This window comes from Kickxella alabastrina (genome assembly GCF_025024165.1).
Source record: "Kickxella alabastrina strain RSA 675 chromosome Unknown BX661scaffold_5, whole genome shotgun sequence".
Classification (NCBI taxonomy): Eukaryota; Fungi; Kickxellomycota; class Kickxellomycetes; order Kickxellales; family Kickxellaceae; genus Kickxella; species Kickxella alabastrina.
In genome coordinates, this window is record NW_026251476.1 from 207,576 (window position 1) to 229,440 (window position 21,865).

At 47.7% G+C, this 21,865-nt stretch overlaps 9 protein-coding genes and 1 non-coding gene across 10 annotated transcripts; 6 read left to right on the forward strand and 4 right to left on the reverse strand.

Annotated features, from left to right (window-relative positions):
• Nucleotides 1-87: 87 nt before the first annotated feature.
• BX661DRAFT_178831 (histone-fold-containing protein) lies at nucleotides 88-745 on the reverse strand. The gene has a single exon (XM_051535024.1). It carries the CDS (start codon nucleotides 485-487, stop codon nucleotides 176-178), a length of 312 nt encoding a protein of 103 aa, XP_051393329.1. The 5' UTR covers nucleotides 488-745; the 3' UTR covers nucleotides 88-175.
• An 820-nt stretch (nucleotides 746-1,565) lies between these two features.
• Nucleotides 1,566-1,985, forward strand: BX661DRAFT_141195 (histone H3; the record flags this gene model as incomplete). The annotated part of the gene is made up of 1 exon (XM_051532879.1): nucleotides 1,566-1,985. One exon carries the CDS (start codon nucleotides 1,566-1,568, stop codon nucleotides 1,983-1,985), a length of 420 nt encoding a protein of 139 aa, XP_051393330.1.
• A 90-nt stretch (nucleotides 1,986-2,075) lies between these two features.
• BX661DRAFT_178833 (uncharacterized protein) lies at nucleotides 2,076-2,995 on the forward strand. The gene has a single exon (XM_051535025.1). The coding sequence runs from the start codon at nucleotides 2,255-2,257 to the stop codon at nucleotides 2,921-2,923; it is 669 nt and encodes a 222-aa protein (XP_051393331.1). The 5' UTR covers nucleotides 2,076-2,254; the 3' UTR covers nucleotides 2,924-2,995.
• A 23-nt stretch (nucleotides 2,996-3,018) lies between these two features.
• On the reverse strand, nucleotides 3,019-3,453 carry BX661DRAFT_196827 (uncharacterized protein; the record flags this gene model as incomplete). The annotated part of the gene is made up of 1 exon (XM_051538078.1): nucleotides 3,019-3,453. One exon carries the CDS (start codon nucleotides 3,451-3,453, stop codon nucleotides 3,019-3,021), a length of 435 nt encoding a protein of 144 aa, XP_051393332.1.
• A 1,507-nt stretch (nucleotides 3,454-4,960) lies between these two features.
• Nucleotides 4,961-5,031, forward strand: BX661DRAFT_t34. Its single transcript has one exon. It is a non-coding gene; the product is annotated as a tRNA-Gly (tRNA).
• Nucleotides 5,032-5,258: 227 nt separating this feature from the next.
• On the forward strand, nucleotides 5,259-7,644 carry BX661DRAFT_218560 (glutathione synthase; the record flags this gene model as incomplete). Its single annotated transcript, XM_051538800.1, has 5 exons — nucleotides 5,259-5,947; nucleotides 6,060-6,413; nucleotides 6,509-6,660; nucleotides 6,769-6,952; nucleotides 7,083-7,644. 5 exons carry the CDS (start codon nucleotides 5,259-5,261, stop codon nucleotides 7,207-7,209), a joined length of 1,506 nt encoding a protein of 501 aa, XP_051393333.1. The 3' UTR covers nucleotides 7,210-7,644.
• A 4,707-nt stretch (nucleotides 7,645-12,351) lies between these two features.
• On the forward strand, nucleotides 12,352-13,556 carry BX661DRAFT_80526 (velvet factor). Its single transcript, XM_051539486.1, has 4 exons — nucleotides 12,352-12,547; nucleotides 12,695-13,027; nucleotides 13,163-13,263; nucleotides 13,384-13,556. Exons 1-4 carry the CDS (start codon nucleotides 12,453-12,455, stop codon nucleotides 13,458-13,460), a joined length of 606 nt encoding a protein of 201 aa, XP_051393334.1. The 5' UTR covers nucleotides 12,352-12,452; the 3' UTR covers nucleotides 13,461-13,556.
• Nucleotide 13,557: 1 nt separating this feature from the next.
• Nucleotides 13,558-18,214, reverse strand: BX661DRAFT_203935 (uncharacterized protein). Its single transcript, XM_051538545.1, has 2 exons — nucleotides 18,046-18,214; nucleotides 13,558-17,960 (listed from the first exon to the last, which is right to left on the reverse strand). Exons 1-2 carry the CDS (start codon nucleotides 18,166-18,168, stop codon nucleotides 13,605-13,607), a joined length of 4,479 nt encoding a protein of 1,492 aa, XP_051393335.1. The 5' UTR covers nucleotides 18,169-18,214; the 3' UTR covers nucleotides 13,558-13,604.
• A 1-nt stretch (nucleotide 18,215) lies between these two features.
• BX661DRAFT_178849 (uncharacterized protein) lies at nucleotides 18,216-19,775 on the reverse strand. The gene has a single exon (XM_051535026.1). The coding sequence runs from the start codon at nucleotides 19,509-19,511 to the stop codon at nucleotides 18,402-18,404; it is 1,110 nt and encodes a 369-aa protein (XP_051393336.1). The 5' UTR covers nucleotides 19,512-19,775; the 3' UTR covers nucleotides 18,216-18,401.
• Nucleotides 19,776-20,383: 608 nt separating this feature from the next.
• Nucleotides 20,384-21,678, forward strand: BX661DRAFT_169481 (uncharacterized protein; the record flags this gene model as incomplete). The annotated part of the gene is made up of 2 exons (XM_051533522.1): nucleotides 20,384-21,304; nucleotides 21,577-21,678. The coding sequence occupies 2 exons, from the start codon at nucleotides 20,384-20,386 to the stop codon at nucleotides 21,676-21,678; spliced, it is 1,023 nt and encodes a 340-aa protein (XP_051393337.1).
• Nucleotides 21,679-21,865: the final 187 nt, after the last annotated feature.

Genomic DNA, 21,865 nt, shown 5'->3' on the forward strand with positions numbered 1-21,865 from the left:
AGCTGCTAAAAAACGCCAGGTGCAAATTAGCTCTGGAATTGGAATACGCTCCTACCCCTAATTGAATTTAGAACTAATTTTAAAGAATGAAATAGTCCAAAAATATTTATTTTGCTTTTGGGCTTTATAAAATTTACAACAGATAAAGAAGTGATTAAAAGGTTGGTCATGGTGTTTAACCGCCGAAGCCGTACAGAGTGCGGCCCTGGCGCTTGAGAGCGTAGATCACGTCGAGGGAAGTGACGGTCTTGCGCTTGGCGTGTTCGGTGTAGGTGACGGCGTCACGGATGACGTTCTCGAGGAAAACCTTGAGGACACCGCGGGTCTCCTCGTAGATGAGACCCGAAATACGCTTGACACCACCACGGCGAGCGAGACGGCGGATGGCGGGCTTGGTGATGCCCTGGATGTTATCACGAAGAATCTTGCGGTGACGCTTGGCTCCTCCCTTTCCGAGTCCCTTTCCTCCCTTTCCGCGGCCAGACATGATTTATAAGAGTTGTGTGTGTTTAAAAAAGGTGTATGAAAATACAAAAATTATAGAGTGGAAGGGAAAAAAGAAAAGGCGAAGTGAAGCGAGGTCCGCGGCATCGCCCTTATATACCCATCGGCATGAATCCAAATGAGCTGCGCGGCTGTTACGCGGTTTTGATTTCGCCTCATTTTTTTCTCTCATGTTGCGCATTTTTTGTACGTTGAAAAAATCAAAATGCGCCATTCTCCATTGTGGCCAATCACACTGGGGGGAAGGATGCAAAAGAAATAAAAACGCGTCGAACTTCGCAGGGAATTTATCAGAACCGATGGCAACCAAAAAAAATCCAAAATCCAAAATCGCGTCCCTCGTCCATTTTCGTCTTGGCCATCTTGCTTCGACTGTCGACACTACCGAGTGCAAATAATGTGGCGCGCATCAAACTCTCATTCACTCCCCCGCTACTTGCATTTTCATCAGCAAACGATATTGTCTCTTACTGGTTGCTCATTTTTGTTTGGACGGTGCGCTCATTCCTGCTCAATTTTTCTTTCCAAAATCAGCGCACAGTAACGGATTTTGAAAATCGAGCAAAACATCCCTCCCGCATTGTTTATTGACGCGCGTCCTAACAAATAATGCCTGTTTGAAAAAAGAGAAGTTGGACGAGGGAAGGGATTGCCCAATCAGAACGCGTCGTTGTCTGGATTTTGTTGCTCCTCGATTTTTCTCATATCCTTCCTTTTTGTCGCGTCCGTTTACTTTGCTTTTGTGCGATTGCAGCCGCCAGCTTGCTTTTCCACGTGTGATGCCCAGACGGAAATTGGCAAAAGGATGCAAGATTCGATTTTTCCAAAATTTCAATTGACCAAAACGCGTTATCCGTTTTATGCAGCCCCCTCCCATTTTTCGACACATTCTCTGCCAATAATCTTGCAACAAGGCTCACGCGTGCCTTGGGGCTTTTTCTTATAAATCAGCTACCCCCGGCCATCCGTTCCTCGCCTTTTTTCTTTTTTTCTTCTTTCTTTCACACATCTCATTTTCCACACTTGATTCCATCACATACCTTTTTCCCACACATATAACAATGGCTCGTACCAAGCAGACCGCCCGCAAGTCCACCGGAGGCAAGGCCCCCCGTAAGCAGCTGGCCACCAAGGCCGCGCGCAAGTCGGCGCCCTCTGCCGGTGTCACCGGCGGCGTCAAGAAGCCCCACCGTTACCGCCCCGGCACCGTTGCTCTGCGTGAGATCCGTCGCTACCAGAAGTCCACTGAGCTGCTTATCCGCAAGCTCCCCTTCCAGCGCCTCGTCCGCGAGATTGCCCAGGATTTCAAGACCGACCTCCGTTTCCAGTCCTCGGCTATCGCTGCCCTGCAGGAGGCCGCTGAGGCTTACCTCGTTGGTCTGTTCGAGGACACCAACCTCGCTGCCATCCACGGCCGCCGTGTCACCATCCAGCCCAAGGATCTGCAGCTGGCCCGTCGTCTCCGCGGCGAGCGCTCTTAAACTTCTTAGTCTAATGTCCTTTTCATTTTCTGTACATTTTCTGGCCCTGCTATTAAATAAAATATAATATCAGGCAGCAACCAAACAATTCAAATGCTTAGCTGACGGCTGTCCGCGTGCTTTTCTGCCATAAGCGCTGCATATTTGTTGAAATCCCTGCCCCGCCTATATTTTATAAAGCTGGAATTTCGTGATACTGTTTAAATGAAATTCGCGGCTGGGTAGTGTCGCTTTAATTTTTTATTTATATATTATTTTAGCACACCGCAATGGCTTCTTCCAGCAACAACAACCCTGGTCGCCACGCCCGTACAGCCCTCATGGATATCTACAAGGCCGAGCGCTCCTGGGACGGATGGAACTCTGACGGAATCACCATAACCAACGACCTGGTCAACCTGCTTCTCCAAGCACACAACTCGCAAGAGCCTGCCGTTTGGCACCCGACCCTTCCGCAACTTTTTCCCGACGTGGCCGAAAAGTTTCTCACCACCACACTAATAACAGCAAGGCACAAAATCGACCAACTGCAGCACAAAATCACCATGATGAACCGCCAAATCGACCGCATAGACGCTGCCTCCGAGTTGCTCATCAAACTGCTCCCGCCAAAGGGTAGCTCTGTGGAGTTTGTGGAGCCGCTGCTGTTTGGCTCTGTGACGTGGTATGCGGAGTTGGCACAACGGGTGGAGGGTGCATACAGAGCTGCCGTGGATATGAGAGTGGGGCATATTGCAGAGCTGGAGAAGTGCATTGAGGGATTCGAGTCGGTGCAAGGCGGCGCGAGGCTGGATAGTGACGAGCAACTGGTCAAGTTGTCTTATTGGCTGCACTCGCCTGGACTTAAGAACGCGATTTTGCTGGACACCACATCGACGCTGATGCTCAGCGACTTTGATGAATTGGTGCGCATGGAGTTGGGCATAGAGCAAATTTAGAATAACTTGGTGCCTGTCTTGAATGTTTGAATTTCGTTGTATTTAAAGTGATGTTTAATAATAAAAGCGTGGGTATTAGTCTAATTTATGTTGCTTCAGGTCTCCGTGATGGTGTTTCTCGCGGATTTTGCTTCCTCACTGTCGTCCTCCTCCTGTAAAACCACTGTCCGGAAGCTGGCATCCTTCGAGTTGAGCTTGAGCACCTTGTCCCCAATGATGCCAATGAGCTGCCTTAGCTTTTGCTGCTGCTCGGGTGAATGCTTCACGTTAATGTCAACGTAAAGCAGCATGTCGTAGACTGTCTCGTAAGCCGACGTTCCATTGGGGACAAGGCGGCTGAGCTTGCCCGCACTGCGGTGGAACCCCATTGCTATGGACAGTTGGTACATCAGATCTTCCAGCGGGTATATGCTTGTTCCGCGCTTAAGGATGGCCAGAACATCAGTCACCGTCCGGTCTTCCTTTTCTGTCAATCCATACACTGTGGAGACCGCGCAGGCCAGAAGCAAAACTAACTTTGAAATATGCATGTTTGAGGTAAAATAATGATTATATTGGTGAGATTGACCTTTAGGTGTAATAAAAAGCCGACCAGAGATGGGATGGTTGTCAGTGTACTTGCTTACTTATGTCGACTGCTGTTGTTCATTATTAATTATTCTTTGTTTGTAGACGATGTTGAGTATGCTTGGAAACCGTGTGTTGATTTACTTTTGCAAGATGGAGTTTTTCGGTCTGGGATAATTATTTCTCCCCCCTCGCGATAAATGTTTCAGCTAGCAAAAAAATTGCAAAAGAAAAACATTAATGATGGTAATGCCGATTTGGTGGGGAAGGGATACTCGTGTGAGCATGGTAACTTGGATTTCTCTGCAGTTTGCCGACTTTTGTCATGTACTTTTTTTATTTTTGCGGATACCTTTTGAATACCTAATTTAATATTTCCTAAACATCTTTAATCCATTGACCAAAAAGTGTGCTGACTGCAAGGCAAAATACATAGGGACATTGGTGCCCAATTGTGCAAAAGAAACAAGTAAAAGAAATTGTGCAAAAGACATTTAAAAGAAAATTGTTCACAATAAACAAAGTGACAATTAAAAAATTCTAGCAAAAAAGACACGGAATAAAATAGTTGTGCCTCTTTGTATTTTTATTTTTAGCACTAGTTTTAATTGTTTTTGTACTTTATCCTATAACAAAAATTTTCAACCAACATGTTTACAGCAAGTGCCACGTTATTTAAAAGGAAATGGATTTACGTCGATGCAACGCATGTTAGTCATCTATTCACGTTGGACAAGCACATCAGTAAGTGCCTAACAAATGCGTACACGTTTGGGAAATGGCCATTTAGGGGAACTTGTAAGTTTAAAATTGTGTACACAAAACGCATGCTTACCGATGGAATAGTGAAAGATGTGAGTCCCGAGTGTCTATCTGAATATTATCACAGTATTTATTACAGCGTGGTAGGCATTCCAAAGCCAGTTCTGTTTAAATTCAAAGCGACTTAATGTAAATTGTGTGTATGTATGTATGTGAAGGTCGACAGGATCTATGATAATTAGCAGTTATAAGATAGCAAATTAAATATAATAGAACCTGTCTAGATTTTCAATAATTGTTATGAAAATATATAATTTATCAACAAGCCAATAGTCTTCAAATAAAATTATATAAAAAAGCAACACAGGCTTGGATGTCATGAAATATGCCTTGTTTTTTTGACGGTCAGTTCTTCAATCGCACTAAGTCAATGCAAATTGTTTGTTTTAATTAGCATAGTTTAGTTTATACCACTTATATTTATAATGATAATATTTTATTGACACTTAACGAAGTGCACCATTATTAATCCAAACCAAACCAAACCAAACAAAAAATAGGATTCTTATCAAAATTCAAATGCTAATCTGAGTATGGTCTAACTAAATATGTTTTTACTTAAAATATGTTATTACTTGAAATATGTTATTGGTTAAAATGTGTTATTTCAGTCAGTAGCATTAGCTGCTAAAAATTGTTCAATCAAAAGCATCTGTGGTCCAGAGGTATGATTGCCGCCTGCCACGCGGTAGACCCGGGTTCGATTCCCGGCGGATGCACATTTTTGCCAAATGTATTTTTTGTTTTTAGCCTGCAGCGTGGGAATGAAGGCAATTTCGCTGATGTATTGCGCAATTTCAATTATTAAGCACAAAGCCAAACGTAAAACAGGATCCGCCGCACTCCACACTTGATTATGTTTGGTCTCATCTTGGTTTGGGCTTGCCTTTTTTTAATTATTGTATTCCTTTTTTTGTTATCTCGTCAACCTATTTATTAACTTCAAATGAGCAAGCTCGCTAAAACCGTTAGTGAATTTCTAGCCTTTCGGCCCCAGTACTCGCGCGACATCAGCAAACTGCAACCCTACATCGACGCGGCCATTGATTGGGAGGCATCCCACGGCTTGCTTCTCCGGGCGCCAAAGCTTGAGGGTACTGACAAAGAAGCTGAATGGCTCAACTCGGCTCTTGTTCCCGCACCCGTAGCATTCGCACCCAGTCCAATCCCGCGCTCAGAGTTTGAGAAGGTCGTTGCCCTGCAGCCTGCGCTCAACCTTCTCTTTGACCGCATTTCTCGGGACCACGAGTTCTTGTCCACTACGCTGCAGAGCCTCGGCACATCCGATGAATTTACATCAAAGATCTTTGACATGTATACTAAGCAGAGGGCGCTCAGCGTCGAGAAGCCGGCGGTCATCGGCATACATCGGTCGGATTACTTGATTCATGCGCCTGAAGGGGAGCCTGAGTCGACTCCGCAGGCAAAGCAGGTTGAGTTTAACACTATCGCGGCCTCGTTTGCATCTCTTTCTAGCATTGTCGGCGACTTTCATAGATTCCTGCTTGACAAAACCGGATATGCTGGTCTGCTGGATTCAGGGTCCATATCGAAAGAGCAACTTCCTGCTAACGAATCGCTGACGAGCATCGGTGATGGCATCGCGGCCGGATTCGGTCTGTATGGAAGAAAGGAGTAAGTTGCTTTGAGCATCACATACAGTCTATAACATCGCATATATGCGCATTGATTTATCCATGTTTTTTGGCGACTAACTATACAGTTTTCTTTATATTTTTTTGGATAGTGCCGTGGTAATAATGGTTGTCCAGCCCAACGAGCGCAACATCTATGACCAGCGCTGGGTAGAGACACGGCTTTGGGATAAGCATCGCATCCATGTTGTGCGTCTGACATTTGCTGATGTTTTTGACAAGTGCACAATCAGAGACGATGGTCGCTTGTATTTAGACGATAAGGAAGTGGCAGTGGCGTACTACCGGTCAGGGTATGCACCGACCGACTTCCCGACGGAGAAGGAGTGGGAGGGCAGATGGCTCATCGAGAAGAGCCGTGCTGTCTCTGTGCCCAACCTGGCTTACCACCTGGCTGGTTGCAAAAAGATTCAGCAAGTGCTTGCGCAGCCCGGCGTTGTTGAGCGGTAAGTTTTCAAACAATCCTGGCAATGACAGCCTATATTTCCTGTTTGTGCCTTGCTAGCTGCTAAACGCACCGGTTAGTCCTTTTTTGTCATAGGTTCATCAGTGATCAAACAGCAGCCGTGCTTGTGCGCGAGTGCTTTGTCGGGCTGTATCCACTTGACAGCACTCCAGCAGGCGAGCAAGCTTACCAAGATGCTATTTTCAACCCAATCAACTACGTAGTCAAGCCCCAGCGCGAGGGCGGAGGTATGTTATGCAATGATGAATTGAGTAAGAAAATTGAGTTTTATTATCGGTTGTTTTCCATGAACCAAGGGAGTATAGCACTGACTCTTTAACCGTTGTCGATTGTAGGCTACAACACGTATGGCAACGACATTCCCAAGCTGCTTGGGCAGATCACAGAGGAGGAGAGGAAGGGGTACATTCTGATGGACCTCATTCGTGCGCCCGAGTTTGTAAATGTGCTGTTGCGCAATGGCCAGCTAGTCGCCTCAGAGGTAGTCAGTGAGTTGGGCATATACGGAATTTGGGTGAGGTAAGAAATATTTCGAAATTAATTACATCTCATGGCTTGGTTTGCAAACAAGTGTGTAGTCCACCATTGATTTAACTATCCATATTTATTCAACATTTCTGTATATATTATCAAATCTAAATTTTTGTAGCGATGCGCAAGGCAACATTGTTATTAACTGTGCTGGCGGACATTTGCTTCGGACAAAGGCATCGGATGTCTACGAAGGTGGCGTGGCTGCAGGATTTGCAGTCATAGATTCGCCTCTTTTGATTTAGATGTGCGGGTAGGTCCGGGCGTCGCCAGCCTGGGCAAGCGCAAGCGGAAATATAATTTGGACCCTTTTACAGGGGATTTTACACTCTGTAGATAGGTTGTTTGCAGGGTAAGCGTATTTCCCGATCGCTGCTCGAGCCAAGCCAAGTCTGACCTATTTTTACCCACATAACCAACCTGTTTTCACCGCTTCATCACAAAATTTCATTATTTTATTTCTAAAAATTGTTGGCGTCGGTGGTAACCAAATGAAAAATTGAGCTCACATCATCTGTGCATCGAGATGCGCGAAACATTCCAAACAGGACATGCAAATTGTTTTTTAGCGTGATTCAAAAGTGCCAATACTTTTTTGCATTTTGCATAATCAATCGTATTTTGTATGCTGTATAACACAACGCGTCACTTTCTGTCACTTCTCAATACGCAATGTGGGCAGTGTTTTGTGCATTGCAGTTTCTGGTTTGCGAGGAAGCTGCCAAAGTATAAATAAAACAGAGTTGTCTAATGTTTTAAAGGCGAGCGATAAGCACAACAGTTGTTGAGAGAAAATAGATCCATTGAGTGAGATATAAAACAAGTACAAGAGAAAAACTAAAGTTTATTAATGAGACCTAAACATAAAAATTGTTGGTGCGGCCACAGTTAGCGCCGTACAATCGCTTAGTTTTCCGAATGACAAATTATGATATTTTTTTAGCATTTTGAAAGCTGACAGGCGGGAGGGGAGGGAGTAAGCTTCTCAATTTTTGTTATTATTTTTCAGGCTGGTATCCTATTTAGGATTGGGTGGGTGAGCAACATTTCCGCTAATCTTCAATGCACGCCAGCATTGCGGCCTTCGGTTTCTTGAACCAATGGTAGTTTTTTATCTATGTTTTGCTCAACCCACTGCAGAAGAGGGGGTTGGGTTGGGGCCTGCTTCTGCTGCCCGTTGTAGCTGCCCTTATTCTTTGGATTTTACTTTGTCCGTTTTTTTTCTCGCTCAAAAGCAGTGAGTGCGCGAATAAGATGGGGGAAAAGTCGAAAAGGGGTACCAATGATGTACATTGCCCTTCCTTGGGCCTTGGGTCCATTTTCTCGTCCTTTTTACAGGCGGCAATCGACATGATTGAGTTTTGGCCAACTTAAAAATAACATGTCGCGTAGACTGCTATTGCCAATAAGCGAAGAATTTCTGCTTGTCGCCACACCTGCTCTTCTATGTTTTACCTCCTAAGGTACACCCACTTTATACAAACACTCCTCTTCTCTTATCTTCTGCCTTGGCCAATAAATGTACTTTATCTACTTTTGATCCTAAAAAAATAATTTTACTTTATCCATTCACATATCATTCATATTTGCTCGTGTTTGTCTTTTTTGTTATTATTTTTATTTTTATTTCGCACTAGTGCTGGTGCTGGTGCTGGTGCTTCCCGAGTGGGGCTCATACTTTTTATTTAAACTAATTATATTTGACTTGGTATTTTTAGGACGCCGCCGTAACAAAAACATTTCACAATGTAAGTGTAATCAACACTATCTATTACTTGGAGGCGGTCACGCTGTTTTTTTAGGGATGAGGTACCACTTCAATTTAATTTGGACAGCCGCCGATGGCGCACCTTGCCGCTTAAAACAATTGTATTTCATGATCGAGCAGCTTTGTGCACGCTGTGCACAACAAACACAACGTACCAGGCAGAGTTTATCTCCCACCTTTTTTACATTGGCCACGCACATAATCTTCATTTTGAGATACCGACAATGACAGTTAATCGGGAGGGAGACAAAGTTTCTAGAAAAAATATTTTCTATATTGGGTTGACATGACCATATTGCAGATTTTGACCAGGTCCTGAGTCAATTGCTCGTTCATGTCGCCAGATATAGTCTGTTCATGTATTGTGATGAGGCTCGGATTACCAGACGTCCCTTTGTTCCCAACTTTTTTTTATTAGCTTTGTCCAACTCGCAAGCAAAATACACGGCATATACAACAGACAGAAGAGCTAGCATAATCAGCCTCTTAGCCAGGAATCATTATTCCTTCTATATTCGCTATCTGCCAATTGTTCCTTTTGTCTTTTTGCGGAACTTGATGATAAAACTGAGTTCCTGGTGCACGTATATTGTTCGTTTTTAGCGTATTCCTCGATCAAATGCTTGTACTATTCTCTTTTGCATCCATTTTCCAAGCGAGGCAAGAAACAGTGATACTTTTTATTCAGCGATAGGCCGAAAAAAGTGATAGATTATACGATTGTGCCGTGTCGCCTCAAAAACCACCGTCGCTACCATGTACACGATAGATCCTGACTAGTGGCATATTTCCTATATTTTCCCTCTGTTTTTAGCACTTCTATTCTTCGTTTATGAAATGCGATAAAACGTTACTGCAAACCCGTGAGCCAAGTTAAATTGAAGTAACCCCCTTTTTATTTTCGGGTCCTTTTAATCTTCTGGCTGTATCGCCAAGAACTGTGGTGGGTAGTAGCAGTATTTTCTTTCCAGTTTTTAAAATCATATTTGTGTGGATACAGTAAACCGTCGAGTTTATTCCCTACATTTTGTTCCTAGTTCCACATCAGGACTTCTTGTATTATCAATTTTATATACAACCATGCCTTTCATGTTGATGCATATTTTTTGTTATGTTCTACTCGACAGACTCAGGGATACGTATATTATTATTATAATGCGCCTGCAACTGTGCTGTGGCAATTGTTAGTCGTTGTAATTATTTTTGCGATTCGATGGTCACTGGGCTTTTTATGGCTCACAATGTAATCCCGCAGCACAAGCTACTCAGACTCTTTCTTGTTGTCTAGCCTAGTCCCCCTTGTCCCCACTTTGTTTTTGCAAATATCTTCTATTGTTTATTGCTGCTATTATTAGGTTGAAAACAAAGATATATTTTGCTACGTAATCCACATCTGTTCGATTGGCTTCTCAGTTTTTTCTGCCTCTAAATGGTATATCGCGTGTTTTGTTTATCTTCAGCCTCCGCGAACCTATATAACTGCCCATCGCGCCTGGCTTGCCCGGGCCTTGGTAACTTCCCCTCTCCCCCTTTATTTGTTCATCTATTTCATAAATTTACAGTCAGTGCCACATTTAATCATTTACCCATTACATCTATCTCATTGTAACCCGCCCGCGGTCGATTCTGCCGAATTTTCTGTATGTGCTCTGTCCTGGCCAATTCATCTGAAAATGATTTTTTACCTGCCCTTTTGCCAAAATTTTGCAATAATCACTTGTACAAGCCTTGGGTACCGTTAATGTATTATTGGAGGCATGGTAGGCCACAATGCACAATGTAGAAAATACAAGACACACGCTGCATACGGCACAGGACCAAAATGGCATTCAATCATTGTTCCAGCCAGGATAAGCCTCTTCCCATTGTATTATCCACTTAATCAATCGGCATTGCCACCACTAGCGCGTTGTATATAAACATATAAGATGGGTAGTTTGGTGGTTCCAGGGATTTCAAAAAACATACTCCTGGATGATGGAAGCAGGCATCGGGCAACACATAAAACTATTTTTTAATAATAATGAACTCGACAGTCATTCCGGTTGCATCAATGACTCGGCGTGTTTATAGCGTTCATGCCATTTGATCCGGTTTTATTCCCCCTTTTTGATGCTTTGGGTAGTGTGGCTTGCATGTTTCTGTTCTCAATTCCTGCATAAGGGTATGCGTGTCCCAGGCGTACCTTTATCCATAAACGCTCTCCTTTTTCCCCACACGACATTTATTGCATTAGCCACAAAAATATTTTTTATATGTTCTCTTTTACTTTGTACTTTATATTTCACAAGCCGTACTAACTTTGTTTTTCTTCTTTTCTTCTGTTTGTTTGTTTTTACGTTTTTAGAGGTTTTCATTTACTTCTGCCCTCCCTTTTTTACACACCTTTTCTTTTCTTTTCTTTATCTTTCCGCATCCAAGTTAGTGCTTGTACAATAACAGACAAGAGTTAGTAACTCCTCTCTTTCAATCGCTTCTCATTCATACAACGTCATCCATATCATTATTTTTTTAGTTTAATCGACCCGCACCGCTTCAATATCTTTTTCACACGCATTGTGTATTCGATCAGCTCCAGCCCAATACGTCAGACTCGGACAATTTTTTACTATACACACAAAAGGACGAGTTCTACACGCACATCCCTGTATAAAAACGCGCTGACTGTTGTCCGAGTTTTTTCATTGCTTTCTTCTAAGAGCTGCTTCTACCATTTGCACACCTAATTTTCGAGTTATTTTTTTGTCTGGGGTTCAAGGGGCATTTTGTCTGGGGTGTATTTTTTAATTATTATCAATGACCAAGCCAGAGACGACTGCATCGGCAGGCGGCGACAGAAATAGGGACGATACTAGGTTACAGGCAGCCAACAACGCATCGCCTAGTATTTACACGTACTCGCAGCAGGGGTACATAGACGCAGTCGGCAGCAATGGCACCGCGGATAATCATGGGGTGAGCAGCAACGCAAATACATTCCACACGCACCCAGACTACAACCGGAGCGATGTTATGCAGCCGGGAATGCCCTTACAACATATCGCACAGTTTACCGGCGAACGGCAGTATACGCAGAACGACCACTATGCACAGGATTCAGACGAGGATGAGGCGGAATCTCTTGGCGGAATGGCTGGTATAGTGGCGAGTTCTCTCCCCGCATGGACTAAACCAGTCTCCACACTGGAGCTGATTCCAAACGCATCCAAAATCGATCCAAACACTCTTCCGCCACAGGACAAGTTTCTCAGCCAGTTCAACCCACAGCTTCGGTAAGTTCCATTACATGTCTGCGACACTATGCACTTGCGCTGTTCGAAAATGACGACCAGGAGACAACGTATGTTTTATTTATTTACTTTCTTTGGCTGCAACTAAAGAGTATTTCGTTACCGATTGCCAACTTTGCGCTCAAAATCTTGGTATTTAAGCGCACGGGGGTTTTTTTTTCAAAGCCATCATTTGAACCATCCGAATTATTGGGGAGACAAAAAGGGGGGATGCAGCGTGTTAGTCATTTCCTTTATGTTGATCTCGATTTTCTTCGCGAAATGTTTTCTAATGGCCTGCTACTGATCGGCGAAGGAAAACAAACAAGCTAATGCATGTGTATATGCAAGTCCTTGGGCCTTTTTGGGTTTGGATTTGGATTTTAAAACCTATTTTTGAGCATGTAGGGCTTTTCAGCTGACGATTGTGCAGCAGCCAATTCGAGCGAGGATGTGTGGGTCTTCTGACAAGGACTGGAGACCAGTGTCGCCACCGCCAGTGTTGAAGCTTGAGCTGTACGATGTGGAGGGTAACCCGGTAATAGAGTAAGTTTATACGCGAGGGTGGGTGGGTGCATGGTGCATGGTGCATGCAATGGCTGAATTATTTGCTGGTTAAAAGTAAATAATAAAAGCAGTTTCCTAATCCAACAGCGCACTATTTTATTATTCTTATTATTCTTATTTTCGTAGAGGCGGGTTCATGCAGTTTCTGGTTATCCATACCACACTGTGGAAGGAGGATCAAGAGGAGGAGCTCACAGTTGTTGAGCTCCCGCACAATGCCAGCAGCAAGCGCATTTCGGCGGCCGCCAAAAGTCGCAAGCGGGGCGTCACCCAGTTTGGGTGCAGGGCGGCAGAGCCGGGGTTGGAGATGGAGAACAATCTTTTGGGCGATTACACTGCCTCAAGCTCAATTGTGGATGACGAGATGGGCGAGCGTGGCTGCTTCTTTGTATTTCCCAATTTGTCGATCCGTCTGGAGGGCCGATATAGATTGCGTTTTACGCTTATCAAGCTCCCAAGGTAAATATTGCTAATATTGCTGGTGTTGTTGATATTATACATGTTGTAGATACAAAGTGGCATTGTGCTGGTGTGGGTTGATTATATTCGCTAACTAGTCATTCATATTTATATATTTTTTATTTTTGCTTGTAGCATGGGCGATGCTCAGCACCCGATGATCCCGACCTGTCTTTCGAGCGTGTTCTCAGACCCGTTCGACGTGTACTCAATAAAGACATTCCCGGGCATGATTGGTGAGTTATTTAATATAAGAAAGGCAGCTTAAAACTGTTACTGCATTTGTCAACATATTCAATATATTCATATATATGTGACTAATTTATATTTATATCTTTGCTTTTATTTTGATGTAGAGTCCACGGCGCTTTCAAGATCGCTGGCGCAGCAGGGTATTAAAATACCTATCCGCAACACACAGGACAACACTTAGTTTATTATTGGCAAAGCATATTATTCAGGTCATGTCATTTTTCTTTGCTCTTTTATAAGCTACAACCAATAGAACCACATTCACACAACTATAATATGACAAACATGTATTATATTGAAATTGGCAAATATAAAGACAACTATGCTAGATACGGCAGAAGGAGAAGAGTGCCGAGAGGTTGACAAACTTGCGGGCTGAGACCATGAGATGGGTCTCAACCACCGCGTTGAGCCGCTTGATGCACTCGTAATGGCGCTCGCACAGAGCGCGCACATCGGCAGACGTGGTCTCCAAGCGCACAGCTGACCTATCTACATTCAGCAGGGCCGAGAAATACTGCAGCTGATGGTAAAGCATCTTGTCCGAGTAAATCTCGTGCATCTTACCAGAGCACTGGGATCCCAAGCACCTCGACCCAGCAACAGTGAGCACCCTGGATTTGGCCGAGCACGACGGCTCGTCGCATACCATGACAAACGAGTAGTAGTCCCTGATATGTCTGCGAATCTGCAAAGTAAGCTGCGACACCAAGAATGGTGGCGAGGGCATATGGCCGCAGTGCGAGCAAGCAAGCCCCGACTCGAGCGAGCCATTTTTTGCACGCGCCACGCCCTCAAACACATATTGCGTCTTGCATCCCGGGCACGTGGGCGTAAACAAGTGAGCAAACTTGAAGCGCTCAGTATCGGGGATTTGCGAATCCAATGTGCGCAACGTGTCAGTGTCGTTGGAGGTCGTGCTGGTGATGGCGGACCGGTATTTGGTGGGGTCGAGGCCGAGATGTTGCGCGAGTGTGGGCATGTCAGTGCCCGAAAGTGGCTCGAGCAGACGGCCGCAGGGCGGCAGCACTTGTTGATTGAGGTACCATTGGAAATCAGGGTACAGCTGTCCAGCGGACTCCTTGATCTCGTCCGGATGCCGTGCTCTCTCGGCGTAGGATCCTGTCAGCGCAGCATTAGGATCGGTGAGGTTGGCGGCACTGGCGGTAGACATCATGCCGGGGCACTGTGCGTCGCAAATGATGTAGGGGATGGTGTCGCCAGCGCGCACGGCGATGCCCTTTTGGCGCAACCTGAGGGCCACAAGCACGTGCGGCAGACTTTTCTTATCGGGATAATTCTCAGGCGCCTTGGTCAGCCCTTTGTGCACCGTGTACTTGTCCAGGGGCACCCGGTTGGCGCGCACAGCCTGGCCCACCATGGTCAGATGCTCGTGTATGGTGGCAATAACCGCGTCCTCATCATGCTCCGTCGCCTCGGAGCCCACCGGATTGTCGGCAAACAGTCGCTTGAGCGCAAAGTCGGAGACGTCGTGCGAGAGATCGCACCAGTCGCGACGCACCAAGTCCAGTCCCTTGGACTCCAACTTGGTATTGTATTCCTGCCCGTCGCGGTGCTTTTCCGGCGCAATAATCTGCAGTGCGGCGTACTTTTTCTTCTTCAGCAAAAGCAGACGCTTAAACACACCGTCAATGTCAAGTTCCAAAAGACGGTAGCGTTCGTTGACGCGGCGCTTAAACTGTGCACCCATCTCATAGACATCGGCGAGAGACGCCGTGCGCGTGGCAATCATGATGGAGTCGGTATCGCCGTAGATAACTTCAAGGCCGTCGCTCAGTGCCAGGTCGCGCGTGGCCTGGAGGATCTCGCGCCCACGCAGAGTGATTAGCATGGCTAAGGGCTTGGCGTAAAACCGCGAATGAGTGAAGCCGAGGCACCCGTACATTGAGTTTGCTGTGAGTTTGAGCGCGCGTTGTCTGACGTCCAGCTGCTCAGCCTCTTCAGCTGAAATATTAGGCTGCTTGAGCAGATTTTTGACTTGGCGTCGGCGGTCCACCAGGGTTTTAAGCAGGCGTGGGAGGATCCCTGGTGGGAGCTCGGGAGAGGGTGTATCGGGGGTTTCGTCGCCCACGGGGCGGCGCACGGTGGTGAAGCAGATGTTGAATTCTTGGATGATCGATGGGTACAGCGAGTTGAAGTCCAGAAGAAGCACGAAGCGGTCGTAGAAGCCTCGTTTGGGTTCCAGGACCAGTCCGCCGAGGTATGCTGGCTTGCGGCGCCCGCTCTTTCCTGGCACTGCCGTTGTCGCTGTCTCTGCGGCGGCTATTTCCGAGTCGTCCAAGTCATCGTCGCCCAGCTGGTCAATGGCCTCAGCCATCTCGGCCCTCAGCGAGTCAGACTTTAACGCTATCGCGCTGCCCTTCACGTCTGACGCTGCGCGCCCACTTGCGCTTCCGCCATTGCCACCGCCATTGCCACCGCCGAAGAAGCGGTCGGGGCGGATAAACTTTTTCTGATAAAACTCGTGCAGCAAAAGGTACTCGTTGCGTTCGGCGCGAGCGCCCATCAGCGTGCGCGACCACAGATTGCCGGCCAAGTTCGTCAGCTGCCTGGTCAGCGGCAGCGCTTGCAAGCGAATCATCAGTGCGGCAGCCAAAAAGGCATCGAACGCAGCATGGCGCAAAAAGTGCAGCATTGTTTTGGCGTCGGTAAAGTACTCAGGGATGCGCTCAAAGGGAATCTCTTCACGCCTAATGCCCAGTTCCTGCATGGTGAGGTTGGACAGACCGTATGACTTGGCCTTGATCAGATCCTTGCTAGCCATATATGTGTCGCAGACAATGCGGCCGGCGACAACTTGGCGTTCGCCGTAGGTGCTTTCGCCCATGCCACCGGCGCCTGACTGGAGCTTGGGCATGACGCGGCGACGCAGGCGCCCCAGCTTGGACCAACCCTCGGTGCGCTGGCTTTGCATCCTGTGCAGGAGGACGTCGAGATCGAACCCGTAAAAGTTGTGCGCTGCCAATATGTCCGGGTCGACGCGGCGGAGCAGGGCGGTAAAGAGGTTGAGCAGGGCGCCCTCAGTCCTGACTACCTCAATGGTCAGGCCCTTTTTGGCCTGCGCTAGGCGCATGCGCTCGAAATCAGCGGGCAGCGGGGTGTTGGCCAGCTGGCGCACAATGGTCTGCTGCTCAGAGACGCGCTTGGCAGCCGGTGTTGGATCGTCCAAGGATATATCTCGGTGGATCAGCACGCTGATAGCCACGACTTCGTTGGCATTCGCACGGTGGTTCATCACAGTCTTCAGGCTCAGCGTCATGGTGGTCAGCGGCGGCGTCCTGGGTAGCTGCTCCCTGATCATGCTCTCGTCATCCATGGTTGCAACGCTTTTGGGGTCGGAAACATCAAACTCCCAGCGGCACCACGACAACCGATTATGCTCCTCCACGGGCACAGCCTCCTTCACATTGAGCCAGCTGGGACCCATTAAACGGCGCTTCAACATGAACAGCTCCAGGGCTGAGTACGACGTACCAAAGGCGCGCTCAAAGGTCTTGCCGCTGATATCTGCGGGCAACGCAGGCTGCTCAAAGGCGTAGACCACCTTGAGGTACTCTGTGGAGGCAGGCACGCCAGGGATTTCAAAAGCGTAGCGGCGGTTGACGGGCTTGCAGCCAAAAGAGCGAATTCCGTGGCGGATAGCCATGGCCTCAAACTCCGCGTGCACGTCGCTGGCTGCAAGGCGCTCGTTGGTCTGCGGGTTGATGCGTGGGAGCAGAAAGACATTGCGCTCCAAGTTGGTGATGCGCAGGCAGCAGCTCTGGAAGTGGCCGTCGTGCAGGATCTTGCCAAACAGGAACACCGAGTTGTTTGTTTCGGACGCGTCTATCCAGAACACGCGCAGAGACTGGGCGTCGCCGGTGGCCGGGGGTGGCGGCGGCGACGGCATCGAGGTGTTGGCTAAAGCCGGCTGCTCGGAAACCTCCATGTGCACGTCCTGCCAGTCTGTGCCCTGGGGCTCGGATTCCTGTGCCTGGTAGAGCGGCGTAGGCGTAGCATCCAAAGCATCGAGCCCGTCCATGTCGAGGAGGTCGTCGACGTTGATGTGCTCCAATGCGGCGAGCTCGTCGTCTGTGGCGCACACACCCAGCACCGGCTCCTGCGCCGCCACCTCCTCCGTAGACATTATGAATGGATCTTCTTCCGGCCGCTGCCGCTTCTGCGGTGGCGACGACGCCAGGGGATCCAGCACAGGATTTGACACATCCACGAGCCCGATCGCCACCGCTGCCATACGCGGCACGGGCTTTCCCTTTTTCTTGGCAACAACGGGCTCGGCCAGTCTCCTTTTGGCGCTCTTCGTCGGTGTCACCGGTGGCGGCTCCAGCTCGTCTATAAGCGACGACATGAATGCGTCGTCATCCTGCGTCGTCACAGTCTTCTTGGGTGCCTTGAGGTGGGCGGATTTAAACATGGTGTTAATGGTGCGCTTCTCCCTTGGCGTAGCCTTTGGTGCAGCGGATTTCTTGGCGGCAAGTTTTGTCTGTTTGCGAATGGAGGTTGTGGTTTCGCCGCCAATGTCATCGGTGCCAGAGTCCGCGTACCCGGCGCCGTCATCGTCAATGATAAAATCGTGCATCCCCGTGGTGTCGCTCTTCAGCTGGCGCTGGTACTCAGCCTCGTCCACCCGCATGTACATGTCGTCGTCGTCGTCTTCGTCCTATATGTGGCTGTAAATGGTTTAGTGTGTGTCGTTGTTGTTCTTAACAAAAACCTCAGTTGTCGAAAATGAGGTGGGTGCTTGCCTTCATTAGTGAAATTGCTGACTCGCCGGTCGCGCGAAGACGACGCAACTTATCGAATTTGCATTCTATCTTGCTCTTATCCGAGCGTGTGCGCAGCCTACGCGCCGCAGCTGGTGAAGACATGGCAACAGTAATGATATAATATTATTAAAAGTGTAGTTTTTTTGGGAATTGTGAACGAGAAGGTAGAAAGAAAAGGAGACTGGCAAGAAAACAATATTGGAGAACAATACTTTTTTGGTTGCTCAAAAAAAGCACGCACAAAAACGCGCTTTCACACGCGTAAGCGCGTTTGATCCAATTAAAAAAGAGCGCATACATTCTTGTTCTCGAAAAGTACGCGTTTTTCGATTTAATTAAAGCTTGATCCACGCGGTCTTGCACAAATAGTGAGCGACCTCAGCGGCCAGCCAAGCCAATGACAGCTCTGCCACAGCCAACTGTGTAAAGCCCTCGTACAGCGAGGCCAAGGAGCCCCTCCTTCGCAAGCAATCAAAGAACCCGGCATACCCAAAGGACGTTAGTCCAGCCTCATCGGCCACAAGGCGCATCATCAGAGTATCAACCGGGTACATCAGCAGATGGGTTGCCACCGAGGCCAGCAGGGAGCCCACTGTCTGAGTGTAAATCAAAAGCTCGCCCCTTGTGGCTACCACCGCCGATGGCACTTCGGGCTCGTGCTCAAACACGATGCGAGGGGGCTTGTTACGGCTGCGGCCAATCGCTGCGTACGCGCGGATGGCCGCCTTGGACGTCAGGAGCCGTGTCGCTGCCATGCCCAGCGACGCTTGGATGGAACTTCCCAAAACATCGCGCACGTACACGCAGAATACGCTGCCGCGCGGCGCCCTGAGCAAAATACGATCGCGCACCCACCACAGCGCCGGCCTTGCCAAATCAACCAGCCCAGGTACTGGCAGGCCCTGTGCAGCCAGGATGCGCACGGCAACGGCTTGGCGGAAGACGCCGTACATCAGGCCAAAGACCCCATAGTGCAGCGCTATGCTGGCCATCATTTCAAGAAACGACGACGCCTCGGCGTTGGCCGGCAGGAAGGAGCGCACGAAAAAGCCGATTGCGCCTAGATTCGACCCATCCAGCCACTCGTAGGTGTACCCCAGGATGCCGCCGCGCCAAAGGCTCCGCCCCGGCGCGCTGCTCGCCTGTCCAGAGAACTGCCGGTACATCGTTGCCGTGTGCACAGGGTATCGCACCAGGACCATTAGACCGTGGGTCACTGCAAGTGCCCGCGACCGGGTCCACGTGCGCACTGCCTCTGGCTCGTCATCCGTTGCCTTTTTGTGCGTCCGCGCGAGCAACCCGATGCGCTGAAGGACTGTGGCCTCAGCCAGCCGCAGCTCCTCGCTTCGCTGAAAGTGTTCTGTCCGCGCAATTATCGTCGCGACTTCTTCATCGCCGCTCGTCACGTCGATGCCAGCTGCTTCGAGCAGAGCTGTGCTAACCATTTCGTATAAAGTCGGAAAATAAGAATCATTAGGTTTAAATGTCCGAGATTCCAAACCCAAACAAACAAACGCAGGCTTGTGAGTGAGGAATAAACCATTTTTGTTTTTGTTTTTGTATGCTTGCAAGCGCCATGGCACTAATAGCGCTTGAATAAAAAAAGCCGTGTGTCATCTGACTCGCATATCGGTGTTTTATTGGGCCGAGTCGCAAAAAGAAAGTGTTGGGGGTCACAAAGAAAGAAAGAAAAAAAAAGAGGATGGAAAAATGAAAAAAAATGAAAAAGCGGGAATTGAGGGCGGGAGAAAGGCCTGGATTATAAATTCCCATCGCCTCCCATGCCGGCCGTTTACGCCTTTCTCTTCTCTTCTCTTTTATCTGTGTAATATTTTCCACTAAGCTTGGTGTAAACTACTATAACTCGGCGAAAAATAAACGTTACGCAATTTTAAAGGATAAAAAGACCATTAAACTCTCATTAAGCTCTCTTTTTGAAACAAGAAGAGCCGCAGCCCACGTTTTCAGTATCCTTATTTTCCCGTCAAGCTTTTGCTTAGGCTCATTGACGCTCGCAAATTCTTTATTTTTTATTTTTTGCACTCTTATTTTCTTCATTCCATTCTTCAGTGCAGAGGAATCAGACTTGGCATTTTTACCCTTCATTCTCTTTATTTTTCCTTTGACCAATTCATTCATTGTATATATACATATACGCACTCACATTTCCCCGCCTTTTTGTATTAATAATTATTTTATCACTCACGAAGGCACAACAACCAACAAGCCACAACAAACTTGCTCATATTCTTTAATTTTTCATCTTTCTTTCTTTCTTTCTTTCACACTCACTTTTTCTTTGCTGTATTATTGAAAAATGCCCCACCATCAGCACCAGCAGACGGCCATTGAGCACTGCCACGCACACCACTTGGAGCTTTCTGGCTCTAATGGGGCGGACGGGCGCGAAACCACCCACTCGCCTGTGCCATCATTGACACACGCCGACTCGCGTTCGACGTCTGCCTCATCCAGCGTTAATTCAATGTCGCCAGGCGCCCTGATGACCACTCCACGCGACTTGTTGCCGCATTTCAAGTCCGTAGGATCTAATAAATGCAGCAGCCGCAGTACCCATGGTGATGATGGTAAAGTGACCCTACCCGATGCCCCTGTCGAATTGAACAATAAGCGCCCGATGGCTGATGATGCTTGCCAAGAGACTGCTAAGCGGCAAAGGAAGGAGGCACCCGTCGCTGTCCCAGCCACCGCCGCACAGCGGCCCCATACGCTTAGCCGCCCTAAACGCTTGACTGGCAGTGATGACTTTGTGAAGAAATTCGGTTTGAGCGGCTTGTACGACCAGTATGTCCGCCCATACGCCGCCATTGTTGGTGACCGTAGCAGCCGCCGCCGCCCCCTGCCCGACTTGACATCGGCATATCTGACCAACGTCAGGGGCGCTGCAAATGTGTCGGCGAATGCTTCGAGGTCTTCGCTGGATCTTATGGCACTGGTGATGGCTCCGCCAAAGAACGAGTTTGAGCGCTTGGATTTGCTGCCCATGGCTTCTATCAAGGCTGCCTTTAGCATTTCTTCTAGGCGCAGCGTCAGCAACAAGAAAGTTGCTGAGGATGGTACTACCAACGATGCTGCTGGTGTGGATGCCAAGCGGTCACGCATTTCGCTTAAAGTTAGCACTGATGCGCTGCAGTCTCAGCACCATTCTCAGTCCCAGCGGCAGGACTACAGACGGCAACAGCATGTTCGGCAGGACCCTGGTCGGTCGCAAACAAAGGTTAGTGCTGATGTTGTTGCTCCCACATTCTTTATTTTGTCTTGTATCTGAGACTGTCTGTTTATTTGCTTCCCATGCTGGCAGAGGAAATATTGAACGCTTTACTGCCATATCTATATCTATATTTCTCTCCCTTCCCCTGCCTCCTCCTCCCCCCGCGTGTGCGTGCAATTCAAAAATGTGATTAAAAATTGAATGTTGCGTTGACACTATATTACTTACCATATTTATTTATTCTTGGTTGTTGTGTTTCTTGGACTTGTTTTTTTTAGGAAAGAGAGCATGAGCAACAGCAGGGCCACGGCAGCATGAACGCCAAATCACAGCAATATCACTCGCGCCCGGCCGCTAGCACATTGCCGAACAGAGCTTGAGACTATTTAGTCCTCGCTCTATACTTTCTCATTACTTTATCCTTCCCCCCTAAAAAAACCCACTTTAAACAACCTGTACAATTCAATTCAACTCTTTTCTTTTTCAATTATTCTTTTCATTATCCCCTTTCTCTCTTGTCAACATTACATACAAAAAACTATTTTTATTACATTTTTATTCTAAATT

Excerpts from the sequence above, each read along its gene's own strand:
- BX661DRAFT_178849 (XM_051535026.1), bottom strand. The coding sequence starts at position 19,511 with ATGGTTAGCACAGCTCTGCTCGAAGCAGCTGGCATCGACGTGACGAGC.
- BX661DRAFT_178833 (XM_051535025.1), top strand. The coding sequence starts at position 2,255 with ATGGCTTCTTCCAGCAACAACAACCCTGGTCGCCACGCCCGTACAGCC.
- BX661DRAFT_203935 (XM_051538545.1), bottom strand. The coding sequence starts at position 18,168 with ATGTCTTCACCAGCTGCGGCGCGTAGGCTGCGCACACGCTCGGATAAG. Across the intron at positions 17,961-18,045 it reads CAGCAATTTCACTAATGAAG|GACGAAGACGACGACGACGA; the intron begins GCAAGCACCCAC and ends AGCCACATATAG.
- BX661DRAFT_80526 (XM_051539486.1), top strand. The coding sequence starts at position 12,453 with ATGTGTGGGTCTTCTGACAAGGACTGGAGACCAGTGTCGCCACCGCCA. Across the intron at positions 12,548-12,694 it reads GAGGGTAACCCGGTAATAGA|AGGCGGGTTCATGCAGTTTC; the intron begins GTAAGTTTATAC and ends TTATTTTCGTAG. Across the intron at positions 13,264-13,383 it reads GACATTCCCGGGCATGATTG|AGTCCACGGCGCTTTCAAGA; the intron begins GTGAGTTATTTA and ends ATTTTGATGTAG.
- BX661DRAFT_178831 (XM_051535024.1), bottom strand. The coding sequence starts at position 487 with ATGTCTGGCCGCGGAAAGGGAGGAAAGGGACTCGGAAAGGGAGGAGCC.